Source organism: Bombyx mandarina, chromosome 21, assembly GCF_030267445.1.
Source record: "Bombyx mandarina strain Sakado chromosome 21, ASM3026744v2".
Classification (NCBI taxonomy): domain Eukaryota; kingdom Metazoa; phylum Arthropoda; class Insecta; order Lepidoptera; family Bombycidae; genus Bombyx; species Bombyx mandarina.
The window spans coordinates 13,766,797-13,781,848 of NC_143227.1; the positions used below are offsets into that span (position 1 = coordinate 13,766,797).

General features: G+C 40.5%; 1 protein-coding gene across 3 annotated transcripts in view; it reads left to right on the top strand.

The window, feature by feature from the left end:
* The window catches only part of LOC114252440 (cytochrome P450 4C1-like), a 34,250-nt gene extending 19,900 nt beyond the window's left edge, over positions 1-14,350 (top strand). For all 3 annotated transcript variants that reach the window (XM_089736458.1, XM_089736457.1, XM_089736459.1), the window contains exons 2-10: positions 190-344; positions 925-1,034; positions 4,216-4,306; positions 8,614-8,796; positions 9,751-10,127; positions 10,646-10,714; positions 10,944-11,112; positions 11,983-12,156; positions 14,058-14,350. In XM_089736458.1, coding sequence (XP_089592584.1) covers positions 197-344; positions 925-1,034; positions 4,216-4,306; positions 8,614-8,796; positions 9,751-10,127; positions 10,646-10,714; positions 10,944-11,112; positions 11,983-12,156; positions 14,058-14,224 — 1,488 coding nt within the window. In that variant the 5' untranslated portion in view covers positions 190-196 and the 3' untranslated portion in view covers positions 14,225-14,350. The remainder of the gene's footprint in view (positions 1-189; positions 345-924; positions 1,035-4,215; positions 4,307-8,613; positions 8,797-9,750; positions 10,128-10,645; positions 10,715-10,943; positions 11,113-11,982; positions 12,157-14,057) is intronic.
* Positions 14,351-15,052: the final 702 nt, after the last annotated feature.

Genomic DNA, 15,052 nt, shown 5'->3' on the forward strand with positions numbered 1-15,052 from the left:
AGCTCCGAAATGACACAAAAACCTGGCCACAAAGCTAGGGATTTTCTGTTTAATAAAATTTTGTTACACAAAACATATGATGGATGAATGATAATGAATCAATCATGTCTGATTATGATTTTGTTCAGTGGTTTTGACTTTGAACATTTTAGAGACATCTTCTAACATACTTCTTTTTTTTTGTTACAGATACAAAATGATTTGGGCTGTAATTTTATTGATTATTTTTATATTCTTGATATGGAAGGCTTTAGAGGATGAGGAGAATCCTCTTGACTCTCTTCCCGGGCCAGAAAGGCAGCCGATCATTGGAGCCGCTTTGCGATTCGTCAATTTAAATACAAGTATGTATACAGTATTCCTTGGTACGAGCTCACTGCTGATGGTGGTCGCAGTTGGTTTCATACGCTTACCAGGAACCATAAAAACCTTAGTTAACCGGTTGTATACCACAATGTACTCTAAGTTATGTTTGTTGTTGCGGGTAGGTACCACCACCCTGCCCATTTCCACAGTGAAGCAGTAATGCGTTTCGATTTTAAGGGTGGGGCAACCGTTGTAACTATACTGCGACCTTAGAACTTATATCTCAATGTGGGTAGCGCATTTACGTTGTAGTTGTCTATGGGCTCTAGTAACCATTTAACACCAGATGAGCTGTGAGCTCGTCCACCCATCTAAGCAATAAAAAAAAAACCTTCCAAACATGATATTCTTATTTAAATTTTAAATAAATTCCGACACCCTAGTCCACAGCTTGCTGCTGTCGCGGTATCATCAAACAATACCTCAAAGCGCACACAGTGGAACATACGTCACAGAACAGAGAGAACTAAAATACTTTCGTGAGACTAGAGATCAAATTATAGTTTACGGTTTTGGGGTTGGTCTTTGGAATATGTATAAAAAGCTTTTCATTTACAGGAGAAATGTTTATAAAACTGCGCGAGTACCATGCGATGTACGGTAATAGATACGTTGTGAAGATATTCAAGAGGAGAATCCTGCATCTGTTTAACGAAAGGGATGTTGAGGTTAGTAGCTCTTATTTTAATAGTAGGAAAGGTGAATATTCTGTATTATTATCATTAATAGTGTCGTTATAAAGCGATAAGTTCACGACCAGTGTGGCGTAACCTATCCTCTTCGACCATTTCGATGCAAAACATGGAACTAGACTATTGCCTTTTATGAAACTCGTCTTACTTTTAATATAGTTACTTAAAAATATGACAGAAATTATTTTTCGAAGTATTTTTATTGCCTTTGTAGATTAATTATATGGCCGACCTGATTGTAGGTAATCCACTAATATGTTTTCCAACGAGTTCAAAGCAATAAAAAGTAAAAAAAGATAATGTCTTTGATTTAAAGAAAATTATGATACATACTAATATTATAAAGCTGAAGAGTTTGTTTTTTTGAACACGCTAATCTCAGGAACTACTGGTCCGATTTGAAATTTATTGAGGAAGGCTATAGGCTATATTATAACATCACTCTAAGACCAATACAAGTGGAGCACCAATAAAGAATGTTTCAAAATAGGTGTTTAAATAGCTCCTTAACATTCTATAATTCAAAAATATTTTCTTTACTGATGGTAGGACCTCTTGTGAGTCCGCGCGGGTGGGTACCACCACTCTGCTTATTTCTGCCGTGAAGCAGTAATGCGTTTCGGTTTGAAGGGTGGGGCAGCCGTTGTAACTATACTTGAGACCTTAGAACTTCTCAAGGTGGGTGGCGCATTTACATCGTAAACGTCTATGGGCTCCAGTAACCACTTAGCACCAGGTGGGCTGTGAGCTCGTCCATTCATTTAGCAATAAAAAAATAAAAAAAACCGTAAATGTAGTGGAGGTAAAATTTAGCGTTATGCCAAAGTAACTCCACTCCACGCGGACGGAGTCGCGGGCTAAAGCCAGTTTATTTATATGATACAATATGCAACACAACGTATGATGATCCGTCTATTTATGATCAAGCCTTTGTGATATAAAACACTTTTTAGCGGGTATTCCCCTTTTTGTGGCTTAGGGTTGAATCGCTGGTGTATCACCCAACATGTTGGGGCCTCCGTTTAGTATGCAGGGTCAAATACACTAAGGACTAGTGGCAGGGGGGTCTTGTGAGTTCGCACGCTTAGGTACCGCTGCCCTGCCTATGTCTGCCGTGAAACAAAGATGCGTTTCGGCTTGAAGGCAACCGTTGAACTGTAAAACTGAGATTTAGAACTCATGTCTCAAGGTGGGTGGCTATTTATACTTGCAGATATCTGTGGGCTCCATTAATCATATAAAACCAGGTGGACCGTGAGCTTGTCCATCCATAAAAGCAATAAAAATAACACTCCTCGTTCAGTCAGAGCTTTGAAGGGATAAGCGTGGCGCCGTCTTCCGCAAATTTCGCCACCTCACTCACACGCACGCCTTACCTAGCATTGCTGTTGTCCATGTACTACCTGGAGTCACTGCGGTCATCTACAGTGCGTTTCCAGAGGTATTTTTTGCCACGTACCATCCGGCTATGGAATGAGCTCCCCTCCACGGTGTTTCCCGAGCGCTATGACATGTCCTTCTTCAAACGAGGTTTGTGCAGAGTATTAAGCGGTAGGCAACGGCTTGGCTCTGCCCCTGCCATTGCTGAAGGTGCTTGAGGTACCTAAAAGCACCGTTAATGGATCGGCAGGATCCGTAATAACGTGTTTAGGGCTATCGGCCTATACCTATTCAGGTCATAAATTCTGTCACATGTTTAATGTAAAATAATTGAAACAAGTTTATTCATTATGTAACCATTCATATACCAAAATGAACTTAACCAAACACAGATTCTTATGAAACTAAAGTTTATTCAAAATGACCTCCGTAATTTTGAATACAGGCCTTCAATCTGCGCGGCCAGTCGTCTATCGCAGCACGAACGAGGTCCATGTCAATATCGGCGGCTGCCTTTATCAAGGATGTCTTGAGTGACTCCAAATTGGGATGAGGCTTTGAGCACGCCTTTTCCTCCAAGTGTTGCCATATCTAATCTAACGGATTCAAATCTGGACTCGAGGAGGGCCAGTCTTCGTGCCGGATGAAGTCGATTTCACGCGCCGCCAGCCAGTCTTGTGTGCTCTTCGCTCTATGAGCTGGCGCCGAATCTTGTTGGAATACCCAGTGCCTGTTATTGAACATGGTATGAGAAACAGGTTCCACAAGGTTCGTCAGGACTGTATTTTGATACACAACTGCATTCGTTTTCACACCTTTCTCACAAAAATGTACCTCTGTTAAGCCCCAATAAGAAACTCCCAACCATACCATGAGCGAGGATGGAAAATGACCTCGTTGGACACGTGGGATACGGTTGCTCTCTTCTTCACTACTGTGTGCATACACCTTATCATTTTGTTTGTTGTAGCTCTCTTCTACGGTAAAAATTTTTTCATCCGTAAAAAGAATTTCCCGATATTTTTTTCCCGCGTACCGCTTCAACAAAGCGCGGCATCTCTTCAGTCTCAGGTCCATTACACGAGAATTCAAACGATGTCCTGTTTTTCTTCGATATGCCCGAAGCCCTAAGTCTTCATTTAACACCCTTTTCACCGTGGTTCTGCTTAAGCCCATCTGAAGGGCCAACAGTTTCTGCTTACGTTTGGGATTTCTTTGAATTCGCGCCTTTACAGCTTTTATCACTGCTGGAGTCCTAACAGACCGAGGGCGACCACTTCTTGACCTGTCATCTACACTAGAGTCTTCATTGTATCGTTTAATGGTACGATAAACGAATCTTTTGGTTATATTCAAATTTTTCAGTATGTTAAAAATTTTAATTGGCGCGTAACCGCAACGATGCAACGCAATAACTACAACAGGGTATTCTTTAAGCGTCCACTCCATATTTAAAAATGAGTAAAATTCTAAAAGTATACATTTTTATTTTCATGAACAATTCGAAATTCGAATTCAATAAACTTTTTTGTGGCCAGCATTCTAAAAGAAAAGTTTTTACTGTGTGACAATACTTATGACCTGACTAGGTAGAAGCAATCAAGCTCCAAATACTGGTAGTGTCAAGCTAACTGCTATGCATAATAATAGATTTAAGATAAACTGAGAGCATTACACGTGCCGCGTGCCTTTTTATATGTTGATCGAGGCATACAACAGACCTAGCTACGACCGCGCTACGATAGATCCATATTTCAGCTATCCATTCTTGTTTCAGGTCGTATTGTCTCATTCGAAGAACATTAAGAAAAGCAAGCCTTATACGTTTCTGAGTCCTTGGCTCGGGAGCGGCCTCCTGTTGAGCACCGGTAGATTATCACAGCTCTACTCATTAAATTAAGAATATTAGATATATTATAGAATGTGCAAGGCTTTCGAGGTAGAGATAGACCTAAGACAAAATGAATGGATTGCATGAAAGTCGATATGTGTAAGAGGGGAGCGAGCGAAGAAATGGTTCTTTTTTATTGCTTGGATTGTTGGACGAGCTCACAGCTCATCTGGTGTTAATTGGTTACCGGAGCCCATAGAGCTCGTCCACCCATCTAAGCAATAAAAAAAAAAAAAAAAAAAGACATCTACAAATGCCGGTACCTTAGGATATGAGTTCTAAGGTTTCGGTACAGTTACAACGGCTGTCCCACCCTTCAAACTAAAACGATTATTACTTCACGGCAGAGATAGATAGACAGGGTGGTGAAATATGATAAAGGAGTATGGAAGGAGAAAACATGTTGCGCGAACTCCAGGTGACCGGGAGAAGGGCAGGAGAATGAATAGATAGATTTACATATAATAGAAGAATATAAAGTTTTGGTCGTATTCACTGCATTGTTTGTTACGCTAACAAACAAATGGTCGGCACTACTATAAGTCCAACTATAAATTGTGTATTAGTTTAAAGTTAGGTATTTGTCGTCGCCTATGCGACATTTATAGGCAACGATAGACGATAGATGTTACACTGAGCGGGTGTTATTTGGCAGGACAACGTTACTAATATTGTTGTTCGGAACTTTCATGAAACCTCTGTTGACATGACCTCTCAAAACCTGAGTACTCAACAAATGTTCACTATTGACTTCCACGGTGAAGGAATAACAGCGTGTAATAAAAATCAAACCCGCAAAATTATAATTTGCGTAATCACTGGTGGTAGGCACTCTTGTGAGCCCGTGCGGGTAGGTACCACCACCCTACCTATATCTGCCGTGAAGCAGTAATGCGTTTCGGTTTGAAGGGTGGGGCAGCCGTTGTAACTATACTTGAGACTTTAGAACTCATATCTCAAGGTGGGTGGCGCATTTACGTCGTAGATATCTATGGGCTCCAGTTACCACTCAACCCTAGGTGGTCTGTGAGTTCATCCACCCATCTAAGCAATAAAAAAAAAATGTTTTTCGGAACTTTCATGAAACCTTATGTGTGTCGGTAGCGAGATTTAACTTGTTGCCGGTTCTTACGATTGCCGCCACATTCTGCTACACGTGCCCGAGGTACATATGTATACACGAATACTTAAGATCATATATAAATATTTTAAAGATATATTTACAATTGTGTAGTAGAGTATCCTATTTGAGATTTCGTTATGCGACGATCTTTTTTTTTTTGGAACGAAATTCCTTGTGGGACGATGCGGAGGGGTACCCTAACCGGGAAAAAACGTCCGTAACGTAAGATTTTTATTAGTAATGCACACAGTGTATGACTTAACTTTGTAATAACGTACAAAAAATAACATATTTTTTTATCATTCATTGACCACGATCTCAGAGCGTTCGTTTGCGCAATACACTAACTCTTATGCAAACAACCGTGAATGAAGTGTACCACAATAAGTTCGCACGTTACCGAATGACCGTGGATTGTTGCGAACCTCAAGTTTTATTTTCTTTGTACCTCGAATAGAACCTAAAATAAATATTTTTATAATAAGGAACTTCGTTCCTATCCGTGTCCCACGACACCACACATCTTTTTTTAAATACCGGAGATTTCATATCACATAAGCACGTGCATAATACGTAATTTGAATATGAACATTAACTCGGCAATGAATTCTAAAAAGAGTAAAAAGAGCGTACAGTTTCTCAAAGTTCACAGTTGAAACGTAAAAAGAGAATACAACACAATACGAGCGTAATATTCCCACGTCGTGCTGTCTGTCTGTCAGACAATCGTTAACGTTATAAATACCTAGTCAGGTCATAAATTCTGTCACATGTTTAATGTAAAATAATTGAAACAAGTTTATTCATTATGTAACCATTCATATACCAAAATGAACTTAACAAAACATATATTCTTATGACACTAAAGTTTATTCAAAATGACCTCCGTGATTTTGAATACAGGCCTTCAATCTGCGCGGCCAGTCGTCTATCGCAGCACGAACGAGGCCCATGTCAATATCGGCGGCTGCCTTAATCAAGGATGTCTTGAGTGTCTCCAAATTGGGATGAGGCTTTGAGCACGCCTTTTCCTCCAAGTGTTGCCATATCTTGTAATCTAACGGATTCAAATCTGGACTGGAGGAGGGCCAGTCTTCGTGCCGGATGAAGTCAATTTCACGCGCCGCCAGCCAGTCTTGTGTGCTCTTCGCTCTATGAGCTGGCGCCGAATCTTGTTGGAATACCCAGTGCCTGTTATTGAACATGGTATGAGAAACAGGTTCCACAAGGTTCGTCAGGACTGTATTTTGATACACAACTGCATTCGTTTTTACACCTTTCTCACAAAAATGTACGTCTGTTAAGCCCCAATAAGAAACTCCCAACCATACCATGAGCGAGGATGGAAAATGACCTCGTTGGACACGCGGAATACGGTTGCTCGCTTCTTCACTACTGTATGCGCACACCTTATCATTTTGTTTGTTGTAGCTCTCTTCTACGGTAAAAATTTTTTCATCCGAAAAAAGAATTTCCCGATATTTTTTTCCCGCGTACCGCTTCAACAAAGCGCGGCATCTCTTCAGTCTCAGGTCCATTAGACGAGCATTCAAACGATGTCCTGTTTTTCTTCGATATGCCCGAATCCCTAAGTCTTCATTTAACACCCTTTTCACCGTGGTTCTGCTTAACCCCATCTGAAGGGCCAACAGTTTGTGCTTACGTTTGGGATTTCTTTGAATTCGCGCCTTCACAGCTTTTATCACTGCTGGAGTCCTAACAGACCGAGGGCGACCACTTCTTGACCTGTCATCTACACTAGAGTCTTCATTGTATCGTTTGATGGTACGATAAACGAATCTTTTGGTTATAATATCATTGGTTTTTGTTAAGTTAGCTTAAGCTACGATACTATTGTGCACTCACTATTTCTCTGGTGTACACTACAGGGGCATTACATTACATTATATTACAACATTAACATTGTTAATGTTTCTACGCGGCTTGTTGACCGAGACAGAGAAATGAAAATATCGTTACTCTTAATGTTCAGCTTAGCAAGTAGCCAATGTCCTATATACATATTATATACATATATCTAATATAGATTAAATCGTCGGTAGCCGCAAGTCGAGTGACGCACTGTGAACTTTTAATGAGTCTTCCTCGACTTTTGGAGTTTGTTTTGTGAACGAGTAAATTTTCGTTTTGAGCTCGAAAAATCATTACAGGTCCATTGCATGTCCATTGAAATATGCAATTTGTTGCTGATGTGACGGTAGCTATCATTACAACACAAGATGCCTAAATCTGGTTTACGACATATTCAAAATAGCCTTACATATAATTAAACAAGCTTATTTGGAAATAATATTATCATGCTAGAGTATGGGGTTCGATTACCAATCTGTGCAAACGTGAAGCTTTGAGCTTGGTGACAGTGAATGTATATAAGTTGAACGAGTACATAGCCCACTTAGTGTTAACACGTTGTACGCTTTCCGACCCATCGGTGGGTCTGGCCCAATTAAAGTACAAAAATACTCTATTCCAATTACGAAGTCCCTTTTGAGAAATCTTAGAACGTAACTCTTCACGCTCCGCATAATTTGAAATAATATTCGTTTTGTTCACGGTCGTTAACATCATTTAAAAAATACACACTCAATCTAAATGATTATACAATTAATTCACACACACACACAATAACATCATAATACATCTGTCTCATGGGACTTCGTAATTGGAATAGAGTATAGTCCCGCTAAGCCTAGTCTACTAGCCGACATACCATTTGGGCCAAGCCAAAATCAGGGACTCAGTAAATTTTATCAACTAAAGATTCTCATTCTAAAATTTATAAAATGAAAAAAATTGCATGGAAGATAAATATTAGCAACTTTTACGGTCTAGCTTGGATATTTTAAAAGGCTCACGGGTGACCTTCGTGGTCTGGATGGTTTAGTGAGATAAGGCTCACGGGTGAGCACTGCAGCCTGATTGAAAATGCTCGATTTTTCATATAGCGTTCAATGCGTTAAATGTTTATCGAATGCCATACAAATCATAACGTCAATCCCGCCTACCAGCTTTACTAGTCTTTCAAACTGGAATGCCTGACTTCTTCACGGTTGGATGCTGATACCTACCCTTGCGGTTTTACAATAGGTTACGCCCTAAAAGTCATTTTTAAATAAATCAAATTTCAATTTCCTTGATAGGTTTTAAATGGCACAGCAGACGTAAGATTCTGACACCAACGTTTCACTTTAACATCTTGAAGAGCTTCTTAGAAATCATTAAGGACAAGAGTTGTGACTTGGTGAAGAGATTGGAGGAGTACAGGGGCGAAGAAGTAGACTTGATGCCCGTTATCAGCGACTTTACATTGTATACGATTTGCGGTGAGTTTATTTATGTTTTTCCTACGATGAAAGCCCAGTATAAGGACTAGTTCCAGCACTTTTACTTAATGACCGAGGCCGCGTTTGTTGTAATGCGGCGTCTTAGATATACTGTTGTCAGTTTTTAAACCAAAAAACCAATCTACTTATCTTTCTATCTATCAGCACACAGAAGTCCACCAAGCCTCTTCACAACGACCCGTTCTGCGCTAACTCCTATCAAATACTGTACTGGTGGTAGGATCACTGGTGAGACTGCGCGGATAGGTACCACCGCCCTGCCTATTTCTGCCGAGAAGCATTAATGCGTTTCGATGTGAAGGGTGGGGCAGCCGTTGTAACTATACTGAGACATTAGAACTTCTATCTCAAGGTGGGTGGCGCGTCTACGTTGTAGATGTCTATGGGCTCCAGTAACCACTTAACACCAGGTGGTCTGTCCACCCATCTAAGCAATAAAAAATTTACTAAATATGAATATTTGCGCAATTTTCAGATTACTCTGTAAAGCACAGATAAGTAACGTATTATAAAAAAAGTGTTCTTATTTTTCGAATTGCGTTTGACCGTAAATTCCATTACCAGTGGCGTCACTTCGACTGGATTATTGACTAGGAAGGAAAGCTTTCTTTCTCGGGAATATTAAACCTGTTACATTAATTCTGAATAGCAAATTTAGCTGTGGATAAATCACAGGCTTGCTACATTACATGGCGCTTTTTACATTAATTCCGAATCTAGTAGAGAATATAAAAAATGTATCGTGTATGTGTAATTGATGTAATTCTAGGACTCAAATAACAGATAAATCTACATACATATGCACCCTGGACTACGTTGGGTTCCAAAAAGGCTGAACGTAAGGAACATGAACATAAGTCGCAAAAGTATACCCAAATAAAATATCTATGACCCGAGAAAAAAAATAAAAACTGTAGAGCTTTGTTGTTTTAGAAACTGCAATGGGCACTCAATTGGATTCAGACAAGTCAGCAGAAACCAGCGAATACAAAATGGCCATACTACAAATAGGATCTTTGCTGCTCGACAGACTGACCAAAGTTTGGCTCCACAACGACTTTATATTCCACCAGTTTAGCGTTGGGCGAAAGTTTCAGAAGTGCCTCAAACAAGTCCACTCTTTCGCCCATAATGTTATAGTTGAGAGGAAACGACAACGGGCATCTGGTAGAGACTATTCTGTCGTCGCAGAAGATGTATTCGGTCGTAAAAAGAGATTGGCCATGTTAGATCTTTTATTGGAAGCGGAAGAGAAAAATGAAATTGATTTTGAAGGAATAATGGATGAAGTTAATACATTTATGTTTGAGGTTTGTTGATATTTGAAAGAAAACTCGTATTTTTGCATCAATGCTTTTTGGTAGGATAATAACTATTTCAGAATATACCAAAGTCGTCTGTAAAATGGGTGTAAATACCTGATCAGTAGCTCAGTGGCCTCGAACGGATCTTAGTCACCTTGTGCATGCTCAGGCACGAGGGCTGAACCCTATCTGATCATCGCGGCCATCGCAGAAGCTTTGGTTTTTTATAACCATTTATAGAGGTAAGAGGCCACCAATATTGGCTAGCCGGACCTACCATAACCTTTACTTTTAAATATTGCGTCTTTATTCTTCGTCGCTTTCTTCATTACTGAATGTCATGTCTTTGAAACTTGACCGTGGCCTGTCTTGTGAGCAGTCTCAACTCAGAGCAACAAGCGATCTTTTATTTTGCCATTCAACGATTTCTCGACAACTTTGACACTAACGGTGCTGAATAGGCCGTGATATCTATCAACCTTCGCTAAACTTGGGTTACTATAACTTAGCTTTATTTCTTACAGGGACACGACACAACTGCAGTCGCTTTAACGTTCAGTTTGATGTTGGTCGCGGAGGACGATCAAGTTCAAGTTGAGTAGCTTTCTGTTGAACGCATTACAGCAACTTTTCTTTTTTTGAGAACGCCACGTTTGTGGTCACCTGTTCGAATTAGTTATTCCAATGGAATTGCAACTTTGAGTCATTATCTATTATCATTTATATGCATCATCATCCATTCATTTCAGCTCCAAAATTTGATTTTTGCGAGGTCGTCTTTCTAAATAAGCTCATTATTACTGAAGTCTTATTTTACTCTAGGATCGCATTTACAAGGAACTGCAAGGGATTTTTGGAGACTCTAACCGTCTGCCAACAATCAGTGATGTTGCCGAGATGAAGTACTTGGAAGCTGTAGTGAAGGAGACTCTGAGGCTGTATCCAAGTGTCCCGTTCATCGCTCGAGAGATCACTGAGGACTTTATGTTAGGTATGATTCTTCATTGTTGACATTGTCAGACGATAAAGAGCCGTAGTTCGCCCCAAATTTGAAACGTGAAACAGACAATTCGAATCGCACATATAAAGGAGAAGTTGTCTGAAGCTAACCTATTCAAGGTAATTTGAACTGTGGCTTTCAAAGTGACACATTGTCTCTTCGTAGCGAATAATGAGAGCGTTAGCCATGAAGAGACCCAGACGGATATGTAAATGTATGTAAATGTACATATGTACGTAATGGATATATGTTTTTGGTTCGGTCAAGGTTGACTTACGAAGAACGGGGAACTTAACTATCCGAGCGGATTTCCTCAAAGGAATGCTTAATGTAACGTATGGAACAGAGATCAGAAATGAGTATTGTTTGAACAGGTACGCTTAAGGGATTTTAGCCCTAATTTGGAATTCATGTTAACATTCTGTTAACATAATCTCCAAATTAGGGCTAAAATGAAGGTACAAGTCGATTACGACAGGAATTTAGTGTTGAGATGATTGCCACTACTGATGCTGGTGGGGACGAAGAATTCATGGGATGATATGGCGGTAACGCGTGTTGTGAATCCCCATACCAAAGTCCTAGATATTTCAGTCAAGGCTCTATAATGCACTTAGGTTTACAGGATACTCAGTATTAATTGAAATGTCAATCAATCGATACAGAATTCTCAAATTTGTGCCCGTTTTCTTGTGTTCATTTGCCTTGTCCCTGTTCAATTTTAGCACTTTATACGGGGGCTTGTGATTAGACCTCATCCTTTCCCCCTTTAAATACGAGATTGAGTCCCTAGAAGAATATGACTTTAAGAAAATTGAGGTGTTCACTTGCTTACAATCTATTTTCTTCTTTTTTATTTAGATGACCTAAAGATAAAGAAAGGATCAGAAGTAGCAGTCCACATCTATGATTTGCATCGTCGTAAAGAGCTGTTTTCTGACCCCGAGAAGTTCCAGCCCGATAGATTCCTGAACGGAGAACTGAAGCATCCATACAGCTTCGTGCCCTTTAGCGCAGGACCAAGGAACTGTATTGGTTAGTTTGACGTTTTTTTTTCACTACACTAGACACGAGAACAAGTTTTCAATTTTATTGTATATCGGATTATTGAAGTCGTCGTGGCCTAAGGGATAAGACGTCCGGTGTATTCGTATTGAGCGATACACCGGTGTTCGAATCCCAGGTGGGTACCAATTTTTCTAATGAAATATGTTCTCAACAAAATTTGACTTCAACGGTGAAGGAATAACATCGTGTAATAAAAATGAAATCCGCAAAATTATAATTTGCATAATTACAGGTGGTAGGACCTCTTGTGAGTCCGCACGGTTAGGTACCACCGCCCCGCCCATTTCTGCCGTTAAGCAGTAATGCGTTTCGGTTTGAAGGGTGGGGCAGCCGTTCTAACTATACTTGGGACCTCAGAACTTATATCTCAAGGTGGGTGGCGCATTTACGTCGTAAATGTCTATGGGCTCCAGTAAACACTTAACACCAGGTGAGCTGTGAGCTCGTCCACCCATTTAGAATAAAAAAATAAAAAAAAAGCCCAATGACTTGTATCCTACTAATTCATGGTTACAAAGATCTTACGATATGGTATTCTAGTACGAGGGCGGCACTGAAAATTTCGGGAATTAACGAAGTGACACAACATTACTATTTAAAAATGTATTTATTGCTTTTCGAAGTATTCTCCGCGAAATTTTACACATTTTTCCATACGATGGAACCAATCATTGAAGTAACCATTCCATTCGGAAGTTGGGGTCTCCAAAATAGCCGTTTTGTAGGCGTCCACAGCTTCTTCAGGTGATGAAAATCTCTGTCCACGCAATTTATTCTTTATTTTAGGGAAAGTATAGAAATCATTAGGGCTTAGGTCGGGGCTGTACGGCGGATGGTCTAATAATTCTATGTTTTCTTGCTATAAAAACTCTTTTGTTCTGTGCGCGGTGTGAGAGCTCGCATTGTCGTGATGGAGGATGATGCGGCGGTTGCAGTTCTCTTTACGGAGTTCAGAAACGACCTGTGGCAAACAAATGTTAGCATACCATTCTGCATTAACCGTTCTTTGTCCCTCAAGAGGAATAGTCGTAACATGGCCGGTTTTGGAGACAAACGTGACCACCATTTTTTTTGCAACACTCCGTGAACGAACAATTTTTGTTGGCTTTAACTCATTTTCGAACACCCAAACTCGTGACTGATTTTTTGTTTCGGGTTCGTACGCGTATATCCAGGATTCGTCACCTGATACAATGTTGTATACATCATTTGAGGATCCTGCGTGGAATCTTTCGAGAGTTCTGACGCACCAAGTAACGCGAGCCGCTTTTTGCTCTTCACAGAGCGAATGCGGTATCCATCGGGAAAACAACTTTTTTACACCTAATTGTTCATGCAAGATTATTTGAATTTGACTCATGCCAATGTCTAAAGTAGCCTGAATTTCGGTATGTCACATGTCGATCTTCCTCAATCAGCTTACGCACAGCATCAACGTTTTCTTGGGTGACTGCAGTTTTTGGACGACCTTGACGGGGATCATCACTGAGCTTGACACGTCCACGTTGAAACTCAGCAAACCAGCGATAAATTGTGGTTTTGGATGGGGCTTCATCACCAAATGCAGAAATCATCCGGTCAACACACTGTTTTTGTGTTAAACCACTTCGAAAGTCATAATAAATCATCGCTCTTGAATTTTCTCGAGTCAATTCCATTTTCTCAACGACTAAACAAGTTTGACAAAACCTCGTGACTTGTCTTTGACCGAGAATCTTTTTTTAAATAAATAAATGGTATTCGATTTTTAAAACCAAGGAGTTTTCAATTAAAAAAAAAAAATAATATGACAGGAACAGTGGAAATATTCCATTCCCGATACTTTTAGTGCAGCCTAGTAATTGTGTACTACAACCTCTTTTCAACAGGTCAACGCTTCGCGATGCTGGAAATGAAGTGCGTCCTCAGTGAGATCTGTCGTAACTTCAGACTAGAACCCCGCACTAAAGGTTGGCGGCCTACCCTCGTAGCCGAAATGCTTTTACGACCAAACGAACCTATTCATGTAAAGTTTATTAAACGCAAACAAAACTGACAATGGTTTTATTAATGTTAAACACACAGGTAGGGCGTGTAAGTGAGGGCTTTATGTTTATTGGTCAGCATTCGGATTGTTATGAAAATACAGAGAAATGAATAAAAGGTGACATTTTTAACTTTATTTTTATTTCTTTTATTGCCCTTGTAGGAAGGCGAGCATGCGGCCCACATGATGATCAGCGGTTAGCGTTACCCATAGACTTCAGCAATGAGGGGCAGAACCAAGCCACTGCCTACCGTTAACCACTCTCCACAAGCCTCGTTTAAAGAAGGGCATGTCATAGCGCTCGGAAACACCGCGGAGGGGAGCTCATTACAAAGCCGGATGGTACGTGGCTAAAAAGATCTCTGGAAACGCATTGTGAATGAACGCAGTGGCTCCAGGTAGTTCGGATGAACTCTTCTCCGGTGGCGGGCGGTGCGATTGTAAAAACGAGATGATGGTATCATCTCAATCAATTCATCTTTTTGCCATCTTGAAATATCAATTTTAGCGTAAACGCTTATGATAATAAAATGCGAAAGACGCGGAACCAAAAATGGATGAAGTAAAACATGATGAAAGAAGAAACAGAAGAGTCTCTTTTTCGGCACGTTGCTATGGATATATTACCCAAGGAGGATTAACGTCAGGCTCAGGGGTGATGGTAGACCGCGTTCCCCTGATCGCTCCGGGAGAAAGTGCAGCACGGCGCCTAGGCTGGCTGCCGGCTCGTCGACCGAGAGAACCGGTGGTCGTGTCACTTGTCCGGCGCTTGGGGGACGGTGGAATGGATGTAATATGCTCTGCGTCAACCCTGTCCCACCGTCTCAGTGGCCCAGA